The 26,930-nt window shown below is 50.8% G+C and overlaps 3 protein-coding genes and 4 pseudogenes across 3 annotated transcripts, besides 24 other annotated features; all 7 read right to left on the reverse strand.

Moving 5' to 3' along the window:
• Positions 1-6,112: part of a sequence feature (areas not merged during assembly with more than two copies in the genome that could not be assigned to a particular haplotype) that runs on past the window's edge.
• Positions 36-63: a microsatellite.
• Positions 733-760: a sequence feature (AT_rich).
• Positions 781-860: a sequence feature (A-rich).
• On the reverse strand, positions 877-1,320 carry Tc00.1047053507611.50 (uncharacterized protein; the record flags this gene model as incomplete). The annotated part of the gene is made up of 1 exon (XM_816066.1): positions 877-1,320. One exon carries the CDS (start codon positions 1,318-1,320, stop codon positions 877-879), a length of 444 nt encoding a protein of 147 aa, XP_821159.1.
• Positions 4,341-4,366: a microsatellite.
• Positions 4,615-6,810, reverse strand: Tc00.1047053507611.70 (annotated as a pseudogene).
• Positions 6,113-6,372: a sequence feature (heterozygous, Esmeraldo-like haplotype).
• Positions 6,373-7,258: a sequence feature (areas merged during assembly that could not be assigned to a particular haplotype. This can correspond to areas where the two haplotypes were merged or to regions with more than two copies in the genome that were merged during assembly.).
• Positions 7,259-7,356: a sequence feature (heterozygous, Esmeraldo-like haplotype).
• Positions 7,357-12,395: a sequence feature (areas not merged during assembly with more than two copies in the genome that could not be assigned to a particular haplotype).
• On the reverse strand, positions 10,624-13,305 carry Tc00.1047053507611.110 (retrotransposon hot spot (RHS) protein, putative; the record flags this gene model as incomplete). Its single annotated transcript, XM_816067.1, has 1 exon — positions 10,624-13,305. One exon carries the CDS (start codon positions 13,303-13,305, stop codon positions 10,624-10,626), a length of 2,682 nt encoding a protein of 893 aa, XP_821160.1.
• Positions 12,396-12,827: a sequence feature (heterozygous, Esmeraldo-like haplotype).
• Positions 12,828-13,380: a sequence feature (areas merged during assembly that could not be assigned to a particular haplotype. This can correspond to areas where the two haplotypes were merged or to regions with more than two copies in the genome that were merged during assembly.).
• Positions 13,381-13,727: a sequence feature (heterozygous, non-Esmeraldo-like haplotype).
• Positions 13,728-13,805: a sequence feature (haploid, Esmeraldo-like haplotype).
• Positions 13,806-15,194: a sequence feature (heterozygous, Esmeraldo-like haplotype).
• On the reverse strand, positions 13,904-14,476 carry Tc00.1047053507611.114 (annotated as a pseudogene).
• Positions 14,925-14,956: a sequence feature (AT_rich).
• Positions 15,195-22,418: a sequence feature (areas not merged during assembly with more than two copies in the genome that could not be assigned to a particular haplotype).
• Positions 16,159-16,184: a microsatellite.
• Positions 16,960-18,228, reverse strand: Tc00.1047053507611.120 (expression site-associated protein; the record flags this gene model as incomplete). The annotated part of the gene is made up of 1 exon (XM_816068.1): positions 16,960-18,228. One exon carries the CDS (start codon positions 18,226-18,228, stop codon positions 16,960-16,962), a length of 1,269 nt encoding a protein of 422 aa, XP_821161.1.
• Positions 19,198-19,221: a microsatellite.
• On the reverse strand, positions 19,630-21,066 carry Tc00.1047053507611.131 (annotated as a pseudogene).
• Positions 21,738-22,133, reverse strand: Tc00.1047053507611.142 (annotated as a pseudogene).
• Positions 22,419-22,876: a sequence feature (haploid, Esmeraldo-like haplotype).
• Positions 22,877-23,667: a sequence feature (heterozygous, non-Esmeraldo-like haplotype).
• Positions 22,930-22,959: a microsatellite.
• Positions 22,934-26,930: part of a mobile genetic element that runs on past the window's edge.
• Positions 23,668-26,738: a sequence feature (areas not merged during assembly with more than two copies in the genome that could not be assigned to a particular haplotype).
• Positions 26,739-26,930: part of a sequence feature (heterozygous, Esmeraldo-like haplotype) that runs on past the window's edge.

The raw sequence follows: 26,930 nt of genomic DNA on the forward strand, positions 1-26,930 counted from the left end.
CAGAAAAGCGGAAACGTCCATTTTCTTCAAACGTAAAAAGAAAAGAAAAGAAAAAAAAAGAAACAAGAAATGAGCATGTGCTTAGATGAGGTCGTTGACGTCCTTTCCTCAGAAATGTGAGAGGAGGGAAACACAACAAAATGGGAGAAGACAATTTAATCACACATCGCTCTGCGTCAACGCGCTCCAAAGAAAAATTATCCGGCACTCATGCACACGCAACAAAAGCCATCAGACAAATAAATCGAGAATAGCCAAACTCGTCGTAAAGTAGCAAAGCTGCAGCCTTAATTTAGTGCCCCTTTTAGCCGCCGGACTCCCCTGCACCGCGTGAAGCGCAATGAAGGAGGCGGGTGGGACGACAGAAAGAAACTGCAGCCGCCACCTTCCCGCGCAGCACCATCAAAATTCGCCCCCACAACTCGCACATTCGTTCCAAAAAGTTTCTAAAAAAAAACAACTAAAAACGCTGCAAATCAATAAATATGAGATGTTTTGAACGCTGCGGATTGCAAGGCGGAGCACTCACGTATTCCACAGGAGGGCGGACTGGCATTACAATTGGAAGGACAAAAATTCATAATTTTTTCTCCCTCCTTTTGTTTCGCCGTGAGTGCGGGAACGCAGACGAGGGAAAACCCACAGTTTTTCAACGAAAGAAATTCTTTTAACACCAAAAAAAAAGACGGCAGCCAAATGAGGGCTATTTTTTTCTTGTCGATTTCGTGAGCGTTTATTTATATTTATTTATTTTTTTTTTCTGCAAATTGTGCCGGAGACAAAAGAAAAAAAAAAACACCAACAAATAACACACACGGAAATTGCAAAAACACAAAAACACGTGAAAGTAAAAATAAAAAGGCAACAACTAACATATCATATCGTCCTTATTTTCACTGCAGAGTTCGCTACGGAAAAAAAAAAACCCTCAATAGGGTCATCATCGTGCGCATGTTGCAGCTCGGAAACCGAAAGAGTCGAAAGAACCAAGTGTTTACAATGAGATGCCACATCACTCGCATTAGCCTCATTCTCTATAACAATGAATTCACTTGAAAACCTCAGTTTTTGCAGCAAAATCTCTCTCGCAGCCGTTCTAATCGACTTAAGAGATCCACTGTCCAACCTGAGGTGCACATCCACCAAACGCTTAGCGAGCATCAACACGGTTTCCCCATCACTCACCGTAACTAAAATCACCTGACACCTCGTGGATGATACATAAATAAGAACATGAATTACGTCAGAGCCCTCTGAATACCGAAGGTTGTCTTGCGGTGCAGCAAGAAAGGGGGAGGCTACCGGTGTGTTGGCCATCATCCATAGAGGAGTATATACACCTGCAACAGCAGCAGAAACATCGTCGTCATCATCCAAATCAGTATCGTCAGCATTCTCCTCGTCGGGAAATGTACCTGCGGTATTTCGATCTTCTTCTCTTCGTGGCGTCCAAGAGACAACAGTTGTTGCCTGGGCGGATTCAGTAGTCAAACGATCGGACTCGCAATTACAAGCATTCACACTGTTCAACTCTTTATGGTGGCTCTGAACACTAGCACAGGACGGATTTGTAGCTTGCGGTGTCTTTCAAAGAAATTCAAAACATTTGCGGCACACCCGTCGTCGTTTATTTACATGAAGCTTTTGTAATTTAACAAAAAAGCTCGAGCATGACGCACAGAAAATACCGCCACAGTACCGACAATGATGACGCCTGCGCCCAAATTTAAATTTGACCTCACATATTTCGCATTTCTGTATTGAGCTATCAGACGTCCATTCGCCTAATACCGATAGCCTGATCGACATATGCCATACTTTATTTCTACTGCATTTGGTAACAAACGTAAAAAAGAATATGTGCATATAAATACATATAATAATATCACACGTGAGGGACATCCGTAACAGTAATGATAAGGCCAACCATATAAAGGAAGCTAAGCCGCAGACACACACTACATATATATAGGGAGAGAGAGACAGAAAGAAAAAACAAAGGGAAAACATTGTTGTTGCTTTTTGGTGTTGTTTCGTTCCATAAAAATTGCCTCTACCGTCATGTGCAGCAACTTCAATCACGGCCCCAGTGAGTCCTCACCATCACTCTTTTTTACCATGAAAGACAATGGCAACCAAGAAATATCCGCCTCAGACGGTGAAGAAGAGTCCCCTTCGTCACTTCCGCTCATGGAGTCTTCAGGCAGGCTGCCATTTGCGAAGGAGTTGTGAATCATATTTCTAAGAGTGCCGCGCGCAACGGGCCCGAGACGGTGCAGGAATTCATTCAACATGTTGTCGTGGCCAGGGGCCGAGCGAGGAGTCACGGATGGTCACGTCAAGTTCATACGGCGTGAGAGGTCGATCCATTTCCCAGCCACCAGGGGGCGAGGGAGTGCGGCGAGCAGCAGCAGCAGTATAAGGTAACGTGGCACGTGAAACCCGCACAAAATGACGGACAAGCAGATTCGCCTGTTGCCGAGGCAGGACGCATACGCGGCCAAGATCAGTGCGGAGCACCACCAATTCCAGAGGATGAGGGTGCGGCGCCGCCACGCCATGAAGATATCGCCAGCTTGGGCTGGATGAAGCTCCAAGTTTTTTCGCGCGAGCTTCCAACAGCACAGCGAAGCCACGGCGTAAGGCTTGATTTTGTTCCTCCCTTTTCGGATGAATTCAGTGAAATGCAGCATTTTTCTGGGAGAGGCAATGTGTGTGCTTTGTATGCTACTTCTGCGGCGGAATCGGCTTGTTCCATTTTGTTTGTCCAGATTGTTTTGGGGTGTCACGGCTGCCGCGCGGGATAAGGCGCTTAGCTGCTCGTACGATGCCTCCGCGAGGATCCAACCATGTGGACGCGGTGGCAAGGAGTGTTTCACACAACGAGGTGAAAGCAGGCCAATCCGCTTTGCGCAGAGCAGAGGTGGTTTTCTTCCGTCGAGGCAGCGTGTTGGCTATTCGTGGAGTGCCATCGTCCATCCCTACCGAGTAACATATTAAGCAGTGGTCCGAATCCATGTAGGGAGTGGATTGCCAGTGGGCGACACGTAGCACGCGATACGCGGTCACGTCAGGGGACGAGACATCACGATTTGCGATCCGTGTTGCCTGCGCTGGGTCATTTGCCAGTTCAAAATTCATATCGATTAAAATAGCGGCGAAGTTCTCTCCTCCAGTCGTTGATGGTATATATGACTGTCCCAGAGTTCATGATGTAAATTCAGGTCACCCGCGATAATCTCTTCGGGTCCAAGCGACAAACGATATTGATAAATGCGAATTCTTGAAAAGTTCCCATGAGAGGGTTGTAGAGATTCACCACGCAAATGCCGGGACAGCCCGGTGGAAATACACGGACAGCAATGGTCTCCAGAAGGTCAGTGCCAGGGAGCGACAGGCGCTCGCACGGCAGAGAGTGGCGCACCAGAGTGGCAACGCCACCACCGCGCCCAGTGCGGGCCTGAAGAAAGTCATTATGGCCAGATAATTTTGTCGCTACTTCACCACGGTTACTTATTTCCTGCAGAAGAACGATGACAGGTGGATGTTGCTCCAGTCGCACAGCAAGTGCAATGTTTTTCACGGACGAGAGGTCCGCAATGTTGAGCTGCCAAATAGTGATGAAGCCATCCTCCTCGGGCCATGGTTCTTGTGGACGTCACCGCCACGGGTGGTATCAACGGCGTGACCGCTGCGAAACGGTCGTGCAGTTTTGTCCGACAGTCTGCAGGCAGACCGCTTCACCTTCCCGCACCGGGCATGGCGTGGAACCTTCTCGAGGGGTGGAGTCGTCTTGGTCTCAGTCGTGCTCGCAGCAACGCCCTGCTACACAGTTGATATACGCAACCAGAGCCCCAGCACCGCGACAAGGTGCGGACCCCATTGCTGGAGTACACTGCAATACATATATCGTGTAATTGTCGTTAAGTTCTTACCCACAGTCACAAAAAAAAAAAGCAAGGCATTTAGGGGCAAATACAACCACAACGGGGTGCAAGAAAACAAACAAACGAGATGAATGGTGAAACGCAACACCGCACGGCTGCCCACGCTGCGGCAAGCCGCAGGACACATGCTGGAAAGTAAAATAAAACAAAGATAAATCCGTCTTCCATTATGCATTCACTCAAAAACAAAAAAAAAGGCTGCACGTTGGTGCGCATTTCTCGCCCGAAGATAAATAAATAAGATACACTCGTTACAGTTGTTTAAACACCCGGTGCCCACAAATTATTTATATTCCACTGGGGCACCCGGCGCAGTTCCGTGCCCCCATTCCATTCTCTCTTTTATTAGCCGGCGCCGTCGGCGTGACACACAAAGCCGAGCGCGCCTTTGGTCAAACAAACAAACAAACAAAAAACAAGAACACTGAGTAGATCCCGCCGTTGTCGGAGGACCACAACACGGGGGGAAATAAAAAACCAAACAAACAAAAACCACGCGATGATGGTCTCGGGGGGAGCATGCTTCCACATGGAGGAAGGGGCCTGCGCGGCGAAGGAATCGTAAAAACAAAATAAGTAAAAAAAGCGTGCACAAGAAGTGGCAATTATTCCAGAAGGTGCGTGGGGAGACGCAAATGCCCCCACCGGAGGCAGGGGCCCCGCCGCGTTACGCCCCGTAAAGGGCCGAAAAGCCGCACAGCCCCAGCAGCAGCAGAAGAAGAAGAAGAAGCACCCGAGACACGCCCCCACGCATGGAGCCGTCACCGCCTCCTTTTTTGGCGTCGCTTTTCCTGACCAGTTTTAGTTCATCGACACTCAGTGGGCGGTCGTACAGAAAGACGTTCGTCACCGTCACATCGCTGCCGCTGCCTCCCTCGTCGCCCCCAATGTAGAATTGTGGGATTTCAAACCCCTGCGTCTCAATTGTTCGTATCGTCTCCGGGTTCCCCACAATCACACCATCCACGTACACGGAGCCCTTGTTGCCGTCCTGGAGCATGAGCGCCACCTGGTATTCTCTCCCCGGCTCCCACGTGCTGCCATGTGCTGTTTTTGTGCCGTCGAACACCTTCTCCCACTTTTTATTTATGCCGTACGACAGCCCAATGATCTTCTTGCCGTGACCGTCCCCCAGACCCGCACCAAGCAGAAGAGTGCTCCCCTTCGGAACCTGGTGGATGGTCACCGTCGCCACAAGGGTGAATCTGTGGTTCACAAAGCCGTACTGTCTGTTATCCTCCCGGCTGTTCACAGGCCATGTTGCCATGGACCCAGGCCCCATGAAATTGAACCCATTTTTGACCTTTGATGCTTTCGTCACCGTTGCATTCACGCAACGGTAATCGTCGATCCACGTGTCGCCACCGGACGACGTATTGGACAGGAATCCAACCAGACCAGCCGTGGGTGTGGATGACTCGGAAAAGGAGGCGTCCAGTCTCGCCCAAGTACTGAGGGTGGACTTGATCGTCTTCAGCTCCTCCGTCTGGCGGGCAAGTGAAATGGCCTCGCCTTTTTCATTGGCCCTCTCCTGTAAAAGGTGCAACGCACCATCCGAGTACAGCAGGGTGTTGTCAAACGTCTTATTCACAACACTGTCCTCAGAAACCGGTCCAATGTGAAGCGTGCGGTTGTTGTCCGTGACCCAAGGGTAGAGCGCCTTGTCCTTTTGCTCCTGCGTGGGGTACCCTCTCTGAATGTACAGCATGACCTTCCTTCCATCAATGGTCGCGGTGATGGGGGCTTCCAAATGCAACTTTTCGTCTCAGGGAGCTCTTGGTCGTGACTTGAACCACACGCCTGGGAGTGTCCCAACAGCCTCCGTCCACCTTTTCCCCCATGTCACGCGACTCGTACACCCTCTGGGAACGTTCACAGTCAACAATCATGAGAAGTGATCCCTCCCATTCGGTGACGAGGGGTTCAAGACAGCCCGCAGGGGACATGCCCTCAGAGAGCACCCAGCCGTTGCCGTTGTCCGTCGAATAGACGATCATGGAGACAGATTTATCATCTTTACTCCCCTCCACAGGAAACACAAGCATGCCATTCTCCATCAGAACACCAGAGCCAGCACCGGGGAAAAAATAATTGACTTTATCCTCAGTCTGTAGGGCTTCCTTTTTTAACAGCGGTTTTGGATCACCCCATTTGATCATTCCACTCTGCTTGCCGTCCGGGGACTGCGTCGCCTCTCCCACAACCAGTTGAATATCCAAGTCACCCGGCACACTCTCCTTCGCGTTCTTACTGTGCAGTTTTTGGCTTCCCGCAATTAGAAACACCTTATTGCCCCGCGAAACGCTTTTGGGACTGGGCACAGTACTCACACTTCCCATTTCATCCGTTGTACCAAGCACGGTGTGTGCCCTCAATGTGCCATTATCGACCTCAGCGGCAAGAGACAACAAACCCCACGAAGAATTGACGTACACCGCAACAACATCAGATTTAACAACCTGTATTTTTTACCACCGGAAAAAACATGTGGCATGGAACCCTCAGCAAGCACAGCCATCACTCCACCAGCACGGACAAGAGAGGTTGAAGTAAACGAATCCATCACTCCACCTTCAAACCCTTTTTTTGCCAGCACCTGCGTCTTCTTCGGCAAAAAAATATCGACCCATTGAGGCAGCCGCACATCCCCGGACTTACCCTCCACAACGGCTGCAGCTAAAATCCTACAGCACGACATCATCAAGACAAGAAGAAGCAGCACCGCAGAAGTAAACACATGCCGGGACATGTTGGGCCTCGGCGGCTCACTCTCTCTTCCTTCCCTCCTCCTTCCGCTGGATCCGGTCACGCGGCGACGGTTGTGTGTGCGGGGTGCCTTCACTGCAGCAACACGTGAGAGCATATAAATATAAATATGTGTGTGTGGGCGGTGTGTGTGCTGTTGTTGGTCCTTTCACTGCCTTCGAATTTCACAGTAGCGATTCGCGCTTGGTAGTAGCTTCCTTCTTGGAGGGGAGCAACAGGCAACAGCGGCAGAAAGACAACAGAACAGCAGTACACACCGTCACCCATCCACAGTGAGTGGCACCATCCCCGCAGCCATTACTCCCCAGTACCCCCAACAGCATAAATAAATATAAAGTATTTAAAAAGCGAGCAGCCTTCCAGTTGGGGACCGCGGGCAATGGCCCTGCAAAAAAGAAAAATGAGAGGGGACCACGTGTGCAGTGAGGGGCACGAGCGTTGCACTGCACACAAAGCCAATTAGTGAAAATAAAACCACAATGCGAGTTGCACTGCAACGACACGTCGGCGTGACACCCCGTGGGGAGTATCGATGCAGACCAGCACGTCACGTGCAAGAAGAGTTGCTTCTCCCGCTGAGCAGAGAGGGAAACGGCCCCAGCAGGCCAATGATGAGAGGTCAGCTGCACCTCCTCGCAGCACCTGCAAGCTCTGCAGACACAAAGATGCAGATGACGCTCTGCTGCACGCATAACGACCGTCGCACCCTTCACAATGGCAATCGCATCCTGTGGCACCACACGTCGCAGCGGGTGCGCACAGTCTCCGTCTCACTCACTCCTGTCCCTCTCCCTGAGAACTCATCGGCGGCCGTGGCACACTCACCGGCATGTCAGAAAGCACTTGTTTTTCTTCTTCCCTCGCACATCGCACAGTAGCACCGCCAAACGCATGTCGCTCCTCCTTTCACAGATTCTCCTCAGACACGCCTCCCGCCACATGCATCAACCCACAGGCACGCAGTCCGTAAACGTCACGCTGCTGCCCCGCATGACGGTGCCGCACACACCAACACGGCACCCCGCCACTCGGCGCAAGCAGTGTCTGGACACACAAAACAGGTTGCCCCAGCCAACGACAGCCCCCTCCAAGCAGTGAGACAGGACTCGTCGCTAACAATCAAACAACCAGCCCTTAGTCTCCTCCTTACGCCATGCACGAGGTTCTGCCTGCCCCATGCATCATACGTGACGCTCGGGCTCTCAATGAGCGAGCAAAACGCTATGCGCCCCTCGACTCAACAAAAAACCCATTGACAATTCCCAACCAGTCATCTCCATGGGCCATGCATGAGGAGCACCACGGCAAGAATGCACAGGAGCTTATATGCAAACCTCCCAACTCATTCCACGTCAATAAGCTGTGTGGCATCATGCCTGGGCTTCACAAGAATGTCGGCTGGCGCTTCCGTGAGAGGCCTCCCATAAACACCGCACGTGGTCACAGTAAAGAAAAAGTAACGCCTCCAATCTGGCTGTCACCCCGCGGCAAACATCAAAGCACAATCCAACAAAATGCCGCAAATCATCACATATTTCACACAGACCATCTGCAGCTTGCGCAGCAAATGCACAGCACGGAAGAAGAGCCATGCTCACTATCATACAACACACCGACAAAGAGAGAGTTACGAGAAGCAGCACTAGAGAAACCTCAGTCAACGACAGAGGAGCTCGTGGGTGCTGCAGCCAAAGCCATTCTTTGTGGATGCAAATGATAATAACACCAAACACAGTGAAGCACCAGTCGGGCACCACATGTGGACCACAGACACCACCCACCCACCCATTCACTCTTCCTCCTCCCAATGGCGTGGCCCTCCTGCACCTCCACGGACACGTTTGCTGCTCAGTCATGTGTGCCTCTAACGCAAGCACTCAAGGTGCGTTTCGGTAATCCAACATTCAACACCTATGAAAAACCGAGAATACGCTTGCAGAGACCACACGGCTCCTCAACGCACCTTCCAACCCCTCCTCACCACTCTTCAATGCGATGGCGAAGAATACAGGCGGTTCCCGTGTCACAGAGGACGGCCAATGGGAGCGGTGTCCACATGCAGAAAATGCCAAGGTGTGAAACAGAAGAGACTGTGGGAGAATGGAGGCTCGCAGTGGACGTCACCTGCCATGCCTGATGTGCGTCGTCCCATTCGTGCAACGGGGATCCAACGACACGGTTGTTGCGGTGCCTGCCCGTGCGTGCACCTCACTCTCGTGCCAATGAACGCCTCAAGGAACATCCTGCAGAGGGCGAGCAGCTGGCCGCGCAAACAATCCCGAGTCTCGCCAACGTTCCAGCAGCCGCTCTTTTGGCGAGGTGTCGCTCTTTTTCTTCCTTATCTCCCGTGCGCCATCCTCGTATGAAATGAAAACGCCTTCCACAACTGGTGTCATCAAGCACCTCCAAGTAAATTAGAAGGAATTCACGGCCTCGAGAAAAAGCCCCCAAAGTGGCATTCAACGTGAGCCAAACAATGCATGTCATCTTCTGCAGCCGCGTGCATTGCAACTCCCCTCAGCTGCCCGGCGCTTCTTCCTTCTTTGTGGACCCAAACCGCATAGTACACTTGGAATTGCTCGGGTCCTCCACAGGCTCGCATAACCGTGTCCGTCCCGCCCGTGCAGCTCGTGACTGCATCACTTCTCCGTCCACTTCTGCACCACCGAATAACGTGAAATAAAGTTCCATAAAACCACATCCGTGAGGCAAACACACATGCATAACTCCAGCGAGTTCCCACCGTGAGAAACCACACGGCGGCACGCACACTCTCGCTCTCCCATCAACAATTTGCCGTCAACAACCACAACGGCATTAAGAAGCAGCCTCGGGGCAATCCCTGAGCGCCATCCCCACCTCGGCGAGCGACCGACTCCGGGAACCCGGCACTCCAGTGCCGTTCCGGTAAGAACTCCTGCCACCGCCAACCGTGTCCCCCTGTCGCGTTGACACACGGAGCCCGCTTCAGAGAAACAACAACACGCTCCATTCAAAAAATGGCTATGAGAGTGCATGGCAACAGGCGCAGGGCGCACCCTCTCAGTTTCCAGTGCCGACAAAGTAAAAGAGCATCAGTGCCGACTTGCTGCAGCACGCACAGTTGTGCTTCTTTTGTCCTCCCTCGTGTTTTTTCAATTACATGGCCCGCGCTGCGGCAACGCGTGCCCCCAGACCTCTTGGTGTTTAAAATGTGCCCCAGCACAAAGCAGCTGGTTCGGACGCTGGTCGATGCCGTCAGCGCTGCGCCAACAAAAACAACAACCCCGTGAGGGAAACATTGCTGGCTCCTGGCCTCCCCGACAATACGGAGCAATTGGCCCTGGCGCCGCGATGAGGCATTCAAGCATGAAATCGCAAGGGGAAGCAACGATGACGCAGGCACAAGGAAGCCATTCCACCCTCAATTGAATACGGCGCCCCACCCCAAGCAGTCACACGGAGTGCACTGTTTCCACAAAAGAACTTGTTCGTCGTCCATCCCTTAAAGATACTTCGTTTAATGATGAGCCTTAGAACAAAAAAAATAAGAGGAAATAAACAACGTAGTAATACTTCATCACCGCTGGCCATAATCATTCTCTCATAAAAGAGCAATTTCCCTACTATGCCTCGTATGCACACACAGAAATCCACATGTATGAAACAACCCGCAATGTTTTTCTACCAGAAACCAAACTACCCCGTTCCCTCCATAATTTCTTCTTCGTTCACTGTTACGATCGCTCGCGTTGGACATTTTCCGCATCCGTGTGTGATGCTGCCACCTGATGCTGCTGCATCTGCACTGTATGCACACACAGGCATCCAACCATATGAAACAACCCGCAATATTTGTTACCAGAACTCAAACTACCCCCACAATTCCCCAATTTGTTTTCCTATTTATTCCTTTAATTACTCCTCAATTCTAAGGGCTTCTTGGGGCGTCTTCGGATGATATTGACACTTGGTACTGGCGTACCTTTTCGTTCCAGAACGCCGCAATTTCATTGTTGTCCGCGCCGCTCACATTATTGGAATCGACGACATCACATCTCTGCCAGCCATTCATCGGCGTGCTGTCTGAGTGCTGCACGTAAATCATCTCCCACGACAGTTTTCGGGACAGCTCGTCCCAACCATTAAAATATTCCGCCAGATACTCAGTGAACTGCCTCACAGTGCTGGCTGTGGTGTGATGCCCACCCGCCGTAGTCATCCGCAGCCCAACCAGCGTCATTGGATTTAATTTCGCAAAGAAAAAGGCGTCCACCAGCGGAAAGTTTTCCACCTCAGTTATGTAAAGCACCCCGCGCTCCACATCAATCCTCTCAGAAACGTGTTCCAGTGGCGGTAAGACATGGTGCCTGGTGGAGCGCTCCTGTGAGTACACCGCCAGCGCACAGCGGTGGGACTGACGTTGTGGTGATGGCCTCAGCTCCCTCAGCCTGCGTTCTATTGCACGCACAAAAGATCTATTCAAAAATGCAAACACAGTGCACCTTCCAAAAATTTCTGATATGAGATAATCCGTCAGCCCCGATATGAGTAAATTAAAATCATGCTGCTGCATTAACTTCGCCGACTTGAATAATGTTTTATTTCCGAGGTGAGCAGACACCGGTAAATTGAAAAAAAATTCACAACCGGAATTTTCACCTCGTACTCGGACAACCCTCGCAAGCCAGTAGAGCACCTTCATATGATCCCAGTATCCACCACGTCCCAAACCACTGTATTGCAAGATTACAGAAGAGGTCGCCTCATCGACGATCTTGTGACACCGTTGAACCCAATTATAATACTTTCGCTCGTCAAAGACATAACGTGGAATAGGTCCCACTTCATCCATTTGGCCCTTCACCACATGCCAGTACTCCGCTTGCTCCCGCACGGGCTGATGGCGCCTCATCCAAACGCACATCGCCTTTACATCGCTTTCACCAGGGCAATTCATAACTATTTTTGTGGCATCGCTCCGCTTCACCCATTCTTTGTAGTTCCTCTCGAGTGGGGGTGACAACAAAACCATGCCCCATCCCCTGGGAGGCAAATCACTAGACGGTTCATCATCCGGCTCTGCCACATCGTAAATAATATACCCCTTCATCCCACGGTCAGACAGACTCCTCACAAAAGACTTATTACTGGATTCGCCCATGTATGTCGACACCGTCCTGCTGGTCTTGTCAAACAGGAATTTTCGATCTGCAATAAAGTAAACAACCATTGGGAGTTTCCTGACATCGTAGTGCAGCAGCTGGTGGAGGAGGTACGAACCGGCAGCCATCGACTTCCCGATCCCGGGCGTCCCAATCAACACACGCCGTTTAGGCTCAAAGTCGGCCTTACCGTGACTGCTGAACCATTTGGTTAGATCCTTCTTGACGATCTGCCACACTCGCTCCACCTCACAGTTCACATAGCAGTCACGAGTGGATTCCACCCCCTTCCGATTCCACGAGCACGGCCATCCCCTGTCCGAGGTGAGCACCATCAGCCTGGGACGCGCTGCACCGGATTGCTCCACACCATCATCCTTTTCGAAAGTGTAGCCAACTGCCCTGCACGTCCATTGCTGTGGTGGTTTCCCCTCGCCGCCAGGAACTTCCACCAAATGGCTCCACCTCGCATTGTACACAGACTCGTACAATCCCTCCAGTTTCATCGCTGCACTCATCCTCATTGAGTTCCTCACCTCCTCAAGGGCTGCATCCAATGAGTTTTTAGTGATGCCACAAACAATTTCTTTTACCTCCGGAGCAGCTACTAGCCAACCCAGCAGAGTACTTACATGATTATATTGAAGCCTGCGTACATCTTCGTCCTTATCCGTTTCCTCCCTTACAGTCCACTCCATCCTCAAATAACGATATGTTGTCGTTATTTCGTTCAGTACTCCCGCATCGTGGATATACCTCGCCGGTTCCTTACAAAACTCCTTCAGCAAGACATCCCGATTGGTAGCCACAATGCCCCTGCCGTCCAATTCCATCGTAAGAAAGTCGTTCAGCTTCATTTCCTTGTAGCGGACTTCTCCTTTAAACAGTACATCCTCGATATTAGTGGAAATGGTAAATTTCATTTCTTGCGTTCGTCTTAGCCTTTCCCCTGCCTCCCGCCTCGCTTCCGTCAGTACCTGCGTGAGAACTGCGTTTAGTTTTTCTTTTGGAAAAGGAGTGATTGTATCCTTTCCTTCATAGTCCCTCCATTGCTCGAGAAAGAACACACCACCGCGATTAAGCTTATAAATGGCCTCCAGCAATTGGTACGCAGTTAAATTAAGAATCTCTTCAAGAAGCTGCTGGTCTTTTACGTAATCATTGGGTCTCCGAACAAACGCCTCCATCGTCACGTTGTGGTCTTCATCAACAGCCGCCGTGCCGCCCAAGTAGTTCCAAAGGAAATCGTTCAGCTTCATGTTAATGCTGCTAGTGCTTCCCTCCAGCAGAATGTCCTTTACGGTGCTGCTCATGGTCCACTGTGGTTGCCGCGCCTCCTCCACTCTTCTGCGAGTCGCAGCGGGTTGATCTGTGACGTCCTCAGACTCCGGCCTCGCTCTCCTCCGAATATCTCCCTGCGGCACAGCAGACGCTTGATTTCCAGGCATTGCTTCTCCTTGTTTTATTAGTTGGATTGAGTTAAAGCTGAACACTAACGACCAATCAAAAGGGGAATGAGAAAGAAAGAAAATACGCACGGAAATGACTGGAAGACGCAGAAAAAGACTTATCCACACGTTGTAGACTACATATTGAGCTCAGTGGCGCAACAGAAAAAAAACAAGTACATTTCAGCATAAAATAAAGCCAACGCAACCAACACACGAGAAACAAAACAATGCATTAGCCACCAAACACCTCAGTAGATTGTACACACCATTTTTGTAAAGCCTGCTCAAACCCTCTTCCATATCCATTTCATCCCTTACAGCCCCCTCCATCGTCACATAAGCTCCTGTTGCCTGTATTTCGCCCAATACTCCCGCATCGTGGATATACTTCTTGGGGTCCTTTAAAAGCTCCTCCAGCAAAACACTCCGATTGGCGTCCACAACGCCCCTGCCGTCCAATTCCATCGCAAAAAATCATGCAGCTTCATTTCCTTGACAAGAAATCTTCCTCAAGCACCGCATACTTAATCCTGGAGGAAACGGTAATCCCCAGTTCTTGTCGTTCTCGCCTTGCCCTTTCCTCCGCCTCCCGCCACTCTCCTCTCAGTACCTGAGAAAAGGCTGTGTTTATTTGTGCCCTTGCAAGAAGAATGACCGTATACTTTCTTTTAAAGTCCCTCCATTGCCCGAGAGAGACCACACCCTCGTGATGAAGTCTATTGATAGCCTCCAATAGTATTTCCCTCTCATCCAGCTCTATTTTCCTATTATACACCTCTATTTTCAGCTCTTGGTAAGACTGCGATGCCGTTATTAAGCCCAATATTTCATTGTCGTTAATAAACATCTCGGGATTCGAAACAAACACCGACATACAGACGTTCTCATTGGTGTCAACAACGTCCCTGCCGCCAAAATAATTACGAATAAATTCATTCAGCTTCATTTCGGTTCTGCCAGTGCTTCCCTCCAGCAGGATGTCCCTTACGCTGCTGCTCATGGTCCACTGTGGTCGCTGCGCTTCCTCGTCTCTTGTGTGTGTCGCAGCGGGCTGATCTGTGTCACCTTCAGACCCCGGCCTTGCTCTTCTCCGACCATTTCCCTGCGGCACAGCAGACGCTTGACTCCCCACATTGCCACCTTGTACACTCTCGGGCCTTCCGGACATTGTTTCTTCTTGCTTTCTTAGTTGGGTTGAGTTAAAGCCGAACACTAACCAGCAATCAAAAGGAAAATTAGAAGAAAATATGCACAAAAATAACTGACAGCCACAACAAAAGAATCACCTACACGGTGTGAAATGCACACCACATGCACGAGAACCACCGCAACGACGGCAAGTGTGTGCCATCCACCCAGCACAGTGTTGGAGAGGGCAAACAACAACAAAGTGGTGTGCACGGAGGGTTCGTCCACGCATACCGCTCGCTACGGTCCCGCACCCGTGTGTCACCGCCGTCACCGCACACTTAACAAAAGGAAGTGCGGGCATAAACCGTGACACGTACAAACCCACAAAAGTGGGAGGAGAATTCGGTGCAGCAGCGGCCACATGCAGGGAGCACAAATCATACACGCCACAACAACGATGCATCATGGTAAGCTCCCGCAGAGGGAAAATATATTTATATATGTATATATTTTTTATCGAAAATTTATGCAATTCGCACAGCACAAAAAAGCCATGAGGCTGCCTTCAATATTGCATTCGCCATTCATATTCCCAATGCGTAGCCCCACAGATATCACCCCTCCACGGTGAAAACAACTGCCTCGTTGTGGTGTCACCGCGCAGCAACCCGCCTGAATAAAAACAAAAGGAAAATCAGGCGTCCTTCCACCTGGAAGGAGAAGGGACTCCACCGCGGTGTCCTCCACGACGCAAACACTCTGCGTCCAGTGCCCAGTTTCGTGTGCGGACTCCGCGAGGGGGTTGTGGGCACGCCACTGTACCACACGGTGTGACCCCCTCGGAACACAACAGCAGGTGTGTTCCCTTCCGGTCGCACTCGTGGCGGTGGCGGCATCCGCTGCCTCGCTGCGTGCTGGTGGCGTCGGTTACGATGCTGCAGTGTGATAGAGGATGCCCGACAGGAGCGGTGCTGGGCTGGGTGGGCAATGCCCTCCGCGGCGAGACACACAGCGCGACTGCTGACCGCTGCACTCACGCACTTCCCTCCACTACTCTTTCTCCATTCGGCAATCGCACAGCCGCCAGCACATTGTCCCCGAAGCAACACACACGTAAAAGCGTCGTAGCATATTCCCCGAGTGCACAAAGTGACAGCCAAACGCTGCGGCCATCGTGCCGACAGGTGAGCCCCCGGACAACATTGTTTTGGGGCCACGCACCCCCGCAGGGGTCACCCACAGCAACGCACAAAAGTGCAATCAAAAACATTCACCCACCGTCACAGCAATCGCACAGGGGATGAGAGCCACGGCGCACTCTCACTGCCTCTCTCACTCTCCTGTCCACGGAAAAAAGCAGAAACCACAAGAAAACTCAGGCACCGTGAAAAAAAAAAAGCGTCCGCCTGCAGCAAAATGTGTACACCGTGCGTTTCTGTGTGTGTGTCTGTGCCTGCATATACGCAAAGAAAAAAAAAGGCACAAAATTAAAGCAACACAAAACCCGCAAAAGACGTGCCAGAATCAAAAAAATAATAATACTGAGAATTTTAATTATACAGCAGCCCAAGAACCCCCCAGCAAACAAAAAAAAAAAAAATGGTCAAACGTTTATTTGGCGGTATATATACACCTCTCCTCTATTCATACACACAAAAGCAAAACGAAATTACATCCTAAATAAACTAAATAACACTTCGGACTAAAAACCCATCAAGCAAAAAAAAAAAAAAAAAAGCAAAAAATTAATTCCCTCAAAAATTACACTCCACGTTACATCGATCCATTGTGAATTCGCAAATTAACACTATTCCGCGCCTTCGATGTGTGTCGCCTCTCCACACAAATAACAGTGCGTTGTGCAGTGGTAAAAGACTGAAAAAAGTAAAAAACAAACTGCCCTCGCCACCCTTCAGGCGGTGTATTATCAAAAACACAAGCCATGTAATGCATGAGGAAAATAAGTGCCAAAAAAGGCGCCCACCAATTGTTTAGCTTCATCTTATCACACATTTAGTAACGATTTCTTAAACCAAATAAAAGCTGTTTTCCCTCACGTGTTACCGTTCAATCAGCAAAATTAAAAAAATTTTAAACAATTACGGAAACGACTTGCAAAAGAAAAAAAAAACAACGGAACAACGGTCTGGTGGTCTGAGACAAACCCGATGCATACATATGAACTGGTTTCCGGGCGGCTTGCGAATGAGCGTCCCTTTCGAGCCCTTCCCCCAATGGCCCACGACCCCGCAGCAAGGCGGGCCCGAGGGAGTGGGTGGGGTGAAAAATGAGAATTGTCTGACCCTCCAACGCGGCTCAACCACGACGCATCCGCAATCCACCGGAGAGAAACCAAAAAGTGCAAACAAAAAAGAATTACAGGTTTCCATTTAAATAGGGGATAATAGAAAGTTTTGCACCATCGGACGCAATCCTTCCATAAGCTGTTCAATACATCAAGGTACATCGCGTACACAGTGTTATTGTGCGGACCACAGCAAGCATGGCCACCGCAAAAAATCATTTACTAAGCGGAAGGGCCAACCATTCAGGATTGAGAACGTCGTTCAACGAGCAGACTTCAGGAAAAGAAATCGTTTTTGCCTTCCGATCAGCGTCGTATATTTTCACAGTGGCATTCTGCACAAAATCCCTGGTCTCATTCATGACGTCAGGGGAATAACGCAGCCAGTCCACCCACGTTGTGCGGTTCAGCAGTGTAGGCATTTTGTCCCAAAAGTAAGGGGACCCAGGAAAGTGGTACAACGCCGGGGACCCAAAGGCCCCGGAACGCGGTGTGAGAAAGAAGGAGTTGTTGTAGTCAAGACTCAGAAGACCATATCGTATGCGGAAATCGGCAGTCACATTCGTGTCCCGGGTCACGCTCCACACATGCAACAGCGACCAGATGCTCTGGTCACACCACCATTTATCACTCGTCGCCAAAAGGCTCGCATATGCTTTGTACGCCTCTCGAAATGCCCACACACGCCCCACCATTCCTCCACCAGCGAGAAATCGGTACCCCGACGCCAGAAAACGCACCATGCGCTGATCCGCAGAGGACTTGGCGGCCTCCCATACACGTTCGTAGTACCAACCGCATTTCGCAAAGTTTTCTTGAGGCCCCCATGGGACCATGAGTTCCATCTGTGGCGCATAACAGACCGGGTCACTCTCAAACAACAAGGGGGCTGTTGCCTCACCTCGATGCACCGCCGTGGCGTTGAAGGCGTCTGCGGTGGGCGCTGTTGTTGCCACAAAGTCCTCCACGGCCTGCTTTATCCCAAGGGGTCCGGTGAACATCGTGTCGCCACCATCGAACACCACCACCACGTCCTCATCGCGCAGTTCCTCGTCAGTTATGCAGTCCAGCAGCAACGACGGGCGGGATGTGTGTGTGTAATTCGCCCCCATGCCAATCGTTGTTACAGACACGCGGGAAAGAATGGAGCTCACCTGCATCCTGCACCAGCCGGGAGAGTAGCCCGTATGAACAACAATAAGAGCAACCCTTGGCTCCCGCGTTGGAGAGGGTGCAGACGCGCTGCAGTACACAGGGATGGAGGGAACCTGCCACACATCTGTGCCTATCGTCAATGAAACAAAATTAAGCAGAATCAACAACACAACAGCAGTCCAGAGCAGCACCTGGCAGTAGTGCTTGCTCAATGCTCTGAGCAGCGCGGCGAGAGATGCGTAAGAGCGCATTGTGGATATTGGGAGCTGAGAAGTGGTGAAAAGTTTTCCTACTAAATTAACAAGAGCAGCATGGAATAAAAGACACATCGATTATGGGAGTGGCAGTAACAGTATGCGGTGCCCATTGTCAGCCTCCACAAAAACAGTTATAACAGACGTGGCGTGGGTGGGTGTGGCGCCACCAGCACCGCCCCGTGGCAATCACGTCCTCAGGCAGTGTCTACAAAGATAAACTGTGTGTGTGTCCGTGTGTGTGCTCCCCGTTGAGACCTGCGGGGTTGACACGCCCACACCCCGTGCTGCAATTCCGCCGGTGGATACGTAGGAAAACACAAACACAACTGGACGACAAAACGCCCACGCCACCACGGCAGCGGGTCTCCAAAAACCGTCTCACGAGTTCAAATGGCATGTATACACTGCCACCAAAAGCAGATGTTCCGGAATCCCCATAGCCCCCCGCATCGGAGCGCAAACAAATGGTGCCACTTAAAACAACATTAAAAAAAGATTGTGAAGACACCACCAGCTGCAGAGAGCCCCGCTGTGCCATGGTTCGACACATGCGTCGTCAACACACCACCTCATGAGCAAAAGAGATCGGAGACAGGACCTTTTAAATGCCGCAGACCCAGCACCACAGAAAAAAGTAAGAAAAGTACGCCCTTTGGCGGCAGGAAACCCGCTGCGAGGCATTTCTCTTTTCACACCCTAATTATAACTGAACACTGTAAAGGCTGTTACAAATTTAAACAAGAAAATAGGACTGCAAATAAGGACTGACAAGAACAATGCATGGCCGTAAGAGTCTTCTCTGCAAGTATACTCACACTGCTACGTGGTAAATGCGGCAAACTCCCTGCCCTTCACACACACGCATCCCCTGCATGTATGCTCCACCGCGCAAAAATACAACTCCAAAAAGCACAAAATATAAAAAATACATACAAACCACAAAGCAATCCACAGCAGCAAACTGTGTGTCTTTGTGCAACAAAAGTGACGACGAAAGGTGTTTGAGCACATTAAAAACAATAATAATAAAACACGCGTAGCATATATATATATATATATATATATGTGGCACAGCCAATTTCTGCTTCGAACACCACGCCAACGGCATCGTGAGATGCGTATGTGGGAGCACCGCTACTCAACGCACAGCAATGTCCAGCCGTGCAAAATAGGGGTCGTTTGTCAAGAACGTCGCTTTCCATAGCCCGCCGACATTTTGTCCATGATGTAAGAAAGCAATACAAAATACTCATGAGATAAAGATTCATAAAGTATGGGCTGTAGCGGACCTCGGCCGTGTGTCTTGGTGTATGCCCTTTTTTGCCGTTTAGGTGTGGGTAAAACTTTTGTTGGCTGTAGAGTAACATTAGAAGGGCTTCTGGTAACCCCCAAACGGCTCATCAGCCCTGCCGGAAGCCTCGGTGGGCATAGCGAGGGTTGCCGGAAATAATTTTTGGTCGGCCTATCTGACAGAGTAGGCATAACATTGGGTCTGTGCTCATTGCTGAGTTTGGCTGCAAGTGCAACAGTAAACGTATGCGCCGCATCAATCACTCCAAACGCCTTCGCAAGCCGCTGCTAAACGTACTTATTACTGTTTGGCGGCTCTTTCAGACCTTGCGCCGCCTCCGGCTCCGGGAGGCTCTCAATCACCCAAAAAAGAAACCGACATCCATGCTGCGCCTGCCAACAAAAAATAAGCTCACGCACATCCTGGATGCGGCAGGAGGACAATCCAGTAAGAAATGCACAGCAACGTCGCAAGCGCCACTCTGCTGGACGGCAAAAAGCTCTTCCAAAGCCCGTGTTATTGCACCGTCGCGCGATACGTCTGCAACTGTGCCCCAATGACAGCTACAATCCTGTCCGGGTGACGCAGGGCACTTCCCCAGACGATGGGTTAGAACCACAATGCCTCAAAAGAGAACTCCTTGCACGGAGCAAACGTAACGCGGCACGTGACGTTGCTTGACTATTCAAATAATGAAGCGCCTCCTGCCCTTCCGCTACAAGGGCGTTTGATGGCACACCTTCTACCCATGCATGGTTACGTGGATCCTTCGCAAAAGCTGGTTTTGCGGATCAAGTGTTCCGCATGCCTTGACATTTGCCACGGCACTCAGCAATATATGTTTCTCCAACTGCCTCCAAAGAGGCCCAAAGTGTTAGACACAATGCGCTGGACTGCTTTCCTTTTAGAGGAGCCCCACCAAAGGGTACCCGACCGCCTAGAAGAATGTGTGGCATCGCTCCCAACGACCATGCATCGCACTTGACGTCATGGAGTTCGCTCTGGGCGCCGTAGTAACCCACATTGACTTTCTCGATTCCAATGTAAATCAGTGTTCCTCGGGCATTCCAGTAATGTAATTTCGTTGTCGATATCATACAAGTGCCGTATACGTCCAAAACGTATGGCATATCTATACTTGTAGACATCTTCTTCTGGCAAAGAAAGATATTCTCCTGCTTCAGGTCATGGCGTATTTAACCAATGGAGTAGACGTGAGCAGACGTGAGCAAAAGCAAAAAGAAGTTTTCAGGCTCTTTTGTTGGTAGTTGTTTCCCCGCATTGCGAAAATATCGCAGTGCTGTCCAGAACCATCCAGTCATTCAGAAGTTCCAGAACGCGCTAGAGGTGTCTTTGTGTGTCAAATTTATTCGAAAGTCAAATCACACGCGTGGGTCCCCAATCGCCAGCACGTCGCGCAATTCACAAAGGGCAGAATTAATGTCATTTGGCCCACAACGGCAAATGTCCACCGCTTTGTCAGGAAAATCTTTTGTGTATGATACGATGAAAGCAGCAATAGACCAGTTCTTGCAACCCCTTCCAACACGACTGAAGACATACAGAAAAACACAGTAAAGGGAAACGGTTTGAAGTGAGGCACACAATATCAAGAGGAAAACAGCACTGCGTAAAGAAGCACGTGGTCACACGGCTCCCGAAAAAAAAAAATTAATGTTTAGTTAAATTATTCCGACTTTTTAGGACATGTGACTTCCGGCACCCCTCACACAGCGAGAGAAGGTGTCCGAGGCAAATCAGAGAGTCAAATACCTCATTTTGCGTGGAGCACACACCCATCATTGGCAGCAACCGTTCTTCCTTGTTTGTGTCATTAAATCCCGTCAAAATACGACACTTTCACCACCCATGACAGAAAAACGGAAAAAAAAGTAAAGGGGAAAAAAGTAACGCCTGCGTCAAAGCTTCTCATTCCCCAAGAGTATATGTTGAATGGTGTCCGTGAAAACGCTGGTGACAAGATTCATACCGCTAAGATAAAGGCGTCCGTCTTGCCAAGACATCCATGGCGTTGCAAATTAATGTAATGAAGGCGCCAATTTCGGTTTATATTGACGGAGTTTAATAGAAAACGTCCAATAGTGACGCTTCCATCACTCTCATGTCACCAATCAGAAACACACACAAGGACACACAATAAGAGTAAATAGCAAAAAAACGATAACCAAGAGGCAATGCATCGTCTGTTGTGTCTCTCCAAAAAAGACAAATATTACACGTGATAGCGTGCAGCATGATTCGTCCACTAAAATGGAAAAAAGTGATTCGTCTTACTTGTGCAGTTTATCATCATTTGCCCTGTGCATAAACGCCGGCATTGGTGTGGCTCGCTGCTGAAGCTCCTCCGGAATGCGTATTCCCTCTCCAAGAGCAGGAAGTTCACGTGGGTGCATGCCCTTCACATAAGGCACCAGCCATGAACAAAACAACATAAATGCAAAAAAATTTTCCACGGAAACGACTGAAGTTGCTTTATACGTGCACGCCACGGCAGCGTTCGGTTATTTTCCACACGCTGACGGTCGCGATAAAGAGCCTCGGCCAGGTCAAAGCGTTCCTTCCCCAACTTGGTACTACTCATCGCGTGGTGTGTTGCACGCCGTGGCTGTCGGCGCTTCACATATTTACTTTGACAAAGTGTCACGGACAATGCGGAGCGCAACATCGTTTTACTACCTTCTTCCCCCTTTATCCTTCTGCATACTGCATTATATCACAATACAAACAAAGTAACAACAACAAAAGAGTACAGGTGAGCTATAAAAGAATAAATTCCTTCATAGAGGGGACAGAAACACAGAGACACATAAGTGTACCGTTTATTTGCTCCAAATTGCTTGAGAAATAGAACAGATGCCTGTTTATCCCTGCAAGAAGGGCAAGAAAAAAATGTTTTAACGGACCAATAAACTCCGTTCAAAAAGGGTGCGGCAATAATTCATCTACCACATGTGGGCACCGTAACTATTACATTCATTGATGTCTTGCAAAGCAATGGGAAGATTTGTTGACGCATCGCGCCATGCCAACTAAAAAACCAATTCGCAAATTTTCCATTTTTCTCAATCCATGCACTGCCTTCACTGGAGAATCGATTGCACTCCTCCGAAGGCCATTCGTTTAGAAAATGCCGCAGGCTTCCTCCTGCAAGACAAGAAAAACCCTAGCTGCAGATGCAGCAGCTGCATCTCCGTGTGTCGAATATCTGGTACCACGCGTATCATCGCACTGCCCTCACCTAGCCAATTACTCTATCCCAACGCTTCCTGTAACATCTCTATAATTCTCCCACGGCGGCATTGCAGATGGATTATGACGTCTTCCAATTCTCTTTATTCGGTTGTTGGAAAATGCATTTATCTTGGAGAAGCGCACCCAGCTCCTGGAAGCCTTGCAGCTTTACCCAAACATCGTCAATTTTCTCATGCTACGCTACGCGTTCCTGGCAGACCCGTGTCATATTTTTTTTTTTTTTTTTTTTTTTTTTTTTTACAGCCGCGCCTGATTCCCGCAAGTTGTTTGAGAGAAATGACAGTGCTTCCCCTTACTCGGTAACTCGGTGGACCGACACGGCGACGGAGTGACGCAAAAATGGCGCTCCTATGGTGATATGCAGGTGCAGCTTACCCTTATTAAAGCGGGCCGTCGGATGCGACGTTAACTGTTGCCACCCCGATGACAGGCTTACGCTTGTTTTCGGAAAACATCGCCAAACCCCGGGAGGATTCGAGCCTTACAGGACATGTTGCGAATCTCCGGGCGCCTCAGATTCCTAATTTCGAGACACAAGCGCTCCTGCCCATCGTGTGGGTGCGGCCCGGGAGTTGGGGCACCAAAAAGGGCTCCTCATTTCTGAAAGGGAGCGATCGAGCACTGACTATGCCCACGCCATCGCGGACGTGCAGAATCGAAATGCTCAGCTTAACTCGCAGGTTGAGGAGAAGCATAACAAACTATCGGCATGCGAATCTCACATTGCGGTCTCCGGCGGCCTTCTTGCAGAACGAGAGCGCGCGCTTTCTGGACGCGAATAGCAGTTGGAGGCGACCCGCGCCCAACCACAGGAGCGAGAGGCACGCGTTAGTGCTAAAGAGGCGCGGCGAGCCGCGTGGGGGGCGGAGACGGCAGGCCGGGAAGAAGTTTCTACCACTCGGAGAGGTCCGACCGATGGACTTGTCACGCGTGAAAATACGGCCGAAGATGGCGATACCAAACAACTACTTCGAAAGCGTCGCTTGATGGTCGGGGGCGCGTCGTCACGCACGGCCAAACGAACTCCGGCGCGAGAGAGACGGCAGGTTATCCCTCAGACGTCTCAGGGCAATTTCGGGTGACCACATTTCTATCCCTCGATGCCTTTGCCCCCCAGCGCTTCTCTTTGGACGATCGTTCCGGTACGGAAGAAGAGGGACGAATGTTTCGCGCATTCGGCGTCACTACTTGGGCCCGGCGTATATGGGATGAGGGCGTTCCCGGAGTCGTTTTCAACCTCCGGGGCGCATACAATTATTGGCAACGGGCGGACGACCAGGCTCAACTTTCCTTCGACAGTTTGGTTGCGTGGACGTGTGCGCTGGAAGCGGAGCGGGATTCCACCGATCAGTTTATGTACTTTGGCAGGATCCTACTGCAGGAATTCTGGTTGCAGCTCACGATGCCACCCGACCCCGGCATCCCGGTCTTCAACGTTCGCGCCCGTCCTTGCACTGCCGTTCATGAGGCCGACGCCTTTGCGAGGGCAATCCGGCCTCCCGTGTAACGGCGAGGTGCGCAAATATCGCTTCGATGTCAGTTATGTCATGTTGATGGGCACGTCACATCTAAAAGCAACGTCCGAAACGCGCCCAAGAGAGAATTACTCACAGCACGGACGGCAGTTAAAAAACGGCAAAGGGGCCGCCCGCTGCCTATGAGGACGGACGACGGCAGCCCCATCCGATCCACCGCCTCCCAACATTTCGCACAGACGTCGCACCGCACCGCCGACACTCCACACGATATTTCAAATTGCCCGACGCAATCGTCGAGAAGGGCAATGGAGCTTATCCGTAAACGGCGCTCGACTGTGGTACGACGAAACACCGACATCCCCGCTTCGGACCAGCCGCAGGAGGGCGAACGAGGTCGCTTGAGAAATGTGGGCGCCGCCGACGTGGGAGCAGAGAATGTCTCTAGCTGGGCAATTTACAAAATTTTGCTGCACGCACGAACGCACGATGAACGAGGAGAGCTGCGCGGCCTTGTTGATGGCAATATTAGACGTGGCGCCATCGACCCGACGGCAGTACGCCAGGATGTTGCGGTCTATGTTGGAAATGAATTGAACCCCGCTGGACATGATGATTCTGGGGTTGCAAGAAATTGCGGCGCGATCGGAGACGAAGCAGGCGCACCCCCTGACAACGGAAGGGATGGATCAATGTATCCGCAGCCGGACCGATTGGAAGCAAAGTGTTGTTTTTCGACTTGTGTGGATAACGGCGAGTCGTTGGTCCGAGATTGCGGCCTTAACCCCCAAAAATTTTATAATGGAGGCGGACGGGACCCTAATTTTGGATTGGTCCGTGGCGCCGAAGACGGCGAGGGCGGATCCCCACCTCGCCTCGCGGTTCTTGAGGATACGAGGGCGGGTCGCGCTCGACACTATAAAGCTATGCAGGACACTTCAAGAAAACGAAAAGCTCACGAATCTGACGGCTGCCCAAATCGAGCGAGCTCTGGCTCCTTGGAATGCCACGGCGCATTCCAAAAAACGCGGTGCGTTGCGGCACGCTGCTCAAATCGTGGATACATACAGTTTGACCCACACGTGATCTCGAAGTTGACGAAGCACGTCGACCCGTTCGACCTTCCCCAGAATACTGTTCGATATCTGTGGAAGTACACCACAATGCTGACCCAGGTGTTGCCGCTGGCCGCATTGATGTGAAGGGAGAAACTGCGGAAGGGCAGGAACCCTGGTTGAGAGCGAAGGAGCATTTTTCCATGATTTTAATCATCATGCTGCTACAATAACGAGAAGCGCGAAAAGGACGCGTCCGACCACTCCACAATATGAACACGCTATCCCGTTACAGCGAGTCAACGTGCCCGTATTGAATCTAGAGTGGATCATGAGCCGGTTGAACCCGGCTACCTTGGAGAGGCTCATGCAATTTTGGGGACTCGTCGGGCGGTCCCCTTTCCCTCCGTCTTCCTCCGGTAAAGCGTGCGAAGGCTCACGGAGGATTCCGACCGCTGACGCGCGATTGCTGAAGGAAGCAGGAATTATCGAGGACGCTTTGTCCATAATAACAGGCGGATGGATAATGCCTTTTTCGGTTGTGGAGGAGAAACCCACCGGTTTACGACGACGATGGATCGCGTGGCCACGCGACAAGAACAGAGACGATTCTTATGAGGCGAATGTTCCTCTTTTACACATTTCCCATTCTCTGCCACCTGTGATGGCTGAGGCCGCTTCCTGCCTGAACTTAAAGGCATCCTTTTTTTAAAGTCTTTTTACCGCGGGAGACTCGGCATCGAAAGAGATGCCGCGTGGAGGACGGCACGCTGGTGGAGCTGACACGGCTCCCAATGGGATACAAGGCCAGCCCAGAAATTCTCCAGATTATTACTTCGGCAATTGCGGGGGTGACGACGGTGGCTCACCGCCTCTGGGCTGCACCTCCATTGGTGCGTGTCGACGTTTGGATCGGTAATATACACATTGCGGTGTCGAAGAGCGATGCGACATTGTGGGAAGCCCAAGTGCTTCGTAATGCGGACGGTTGTGACGCCACGATAGGGGAGGACCGCGAATCGGGCGCTACGCAGTACACCTTCCTGGGGGTGCAGTTTGATCATACTCGCCAGGCGGTATCCCTGAGTGAGAATTTGTCCGGTCTGTATGCGCCATGTCGGCGCTCAATTCTTTGACCATCGCGGAAATGGAGGTTGTGGCGTCACGCTTTTTATATTTGGCGGCCATTTTGGGCACGCGTTTATGCGACCACTACTTTTTCAGAAAGGCAGTGCGACGAAAATTGTCCGCACTTAACCGGGGATCGTGCTGGAGACATCCCCGGCGAACCTTCCGCCGGCAGCGGCTGGTTTGGGCGAGAGATTACGACACATGATCGAGAATAATTGTGGGTGAATCATCAAGCCCACGGAAAAGGCGTCGGCCGCCATCATCACGGATGCGTCGCTCCATGGATGGTGAGCCGTTTTCATTCCAGCTCCGGCGACGTCAAAATTGCCGGAGGAAAATGGGAGAGGAAAACTTTTCCTTATCACGCAGGCCGAGGTGCGCGCGGTACGCTTAGCCTTATCGGTCTTTTCCGCCATCTTGCCATCCACCATGGACGTTTGGGTGAAAAATACTCTGTTTCAAGGAGCGGCGAATAAAGGCAGCTCAAAATAACACGGCATGACGTGGGAGCTGCAACGGATATATGAGTTTTTGGACTCTTGCGGAATA

This window comes from Trypanosoma cruzi, assembly GCF_000209065.1.
Source record: "Trypanosoma cruzi strain CL Brener chromosome Unknown tcruzi_1047053507611, whole genome shotgun sequence".
NCBI classification, from domain to species: Eukaryota; Euglenozoa; class Kinetoplastea; order Trypanosomatida; family Trypanosomatidae; genus Trypanosoma; species Trypanosoma cruzi.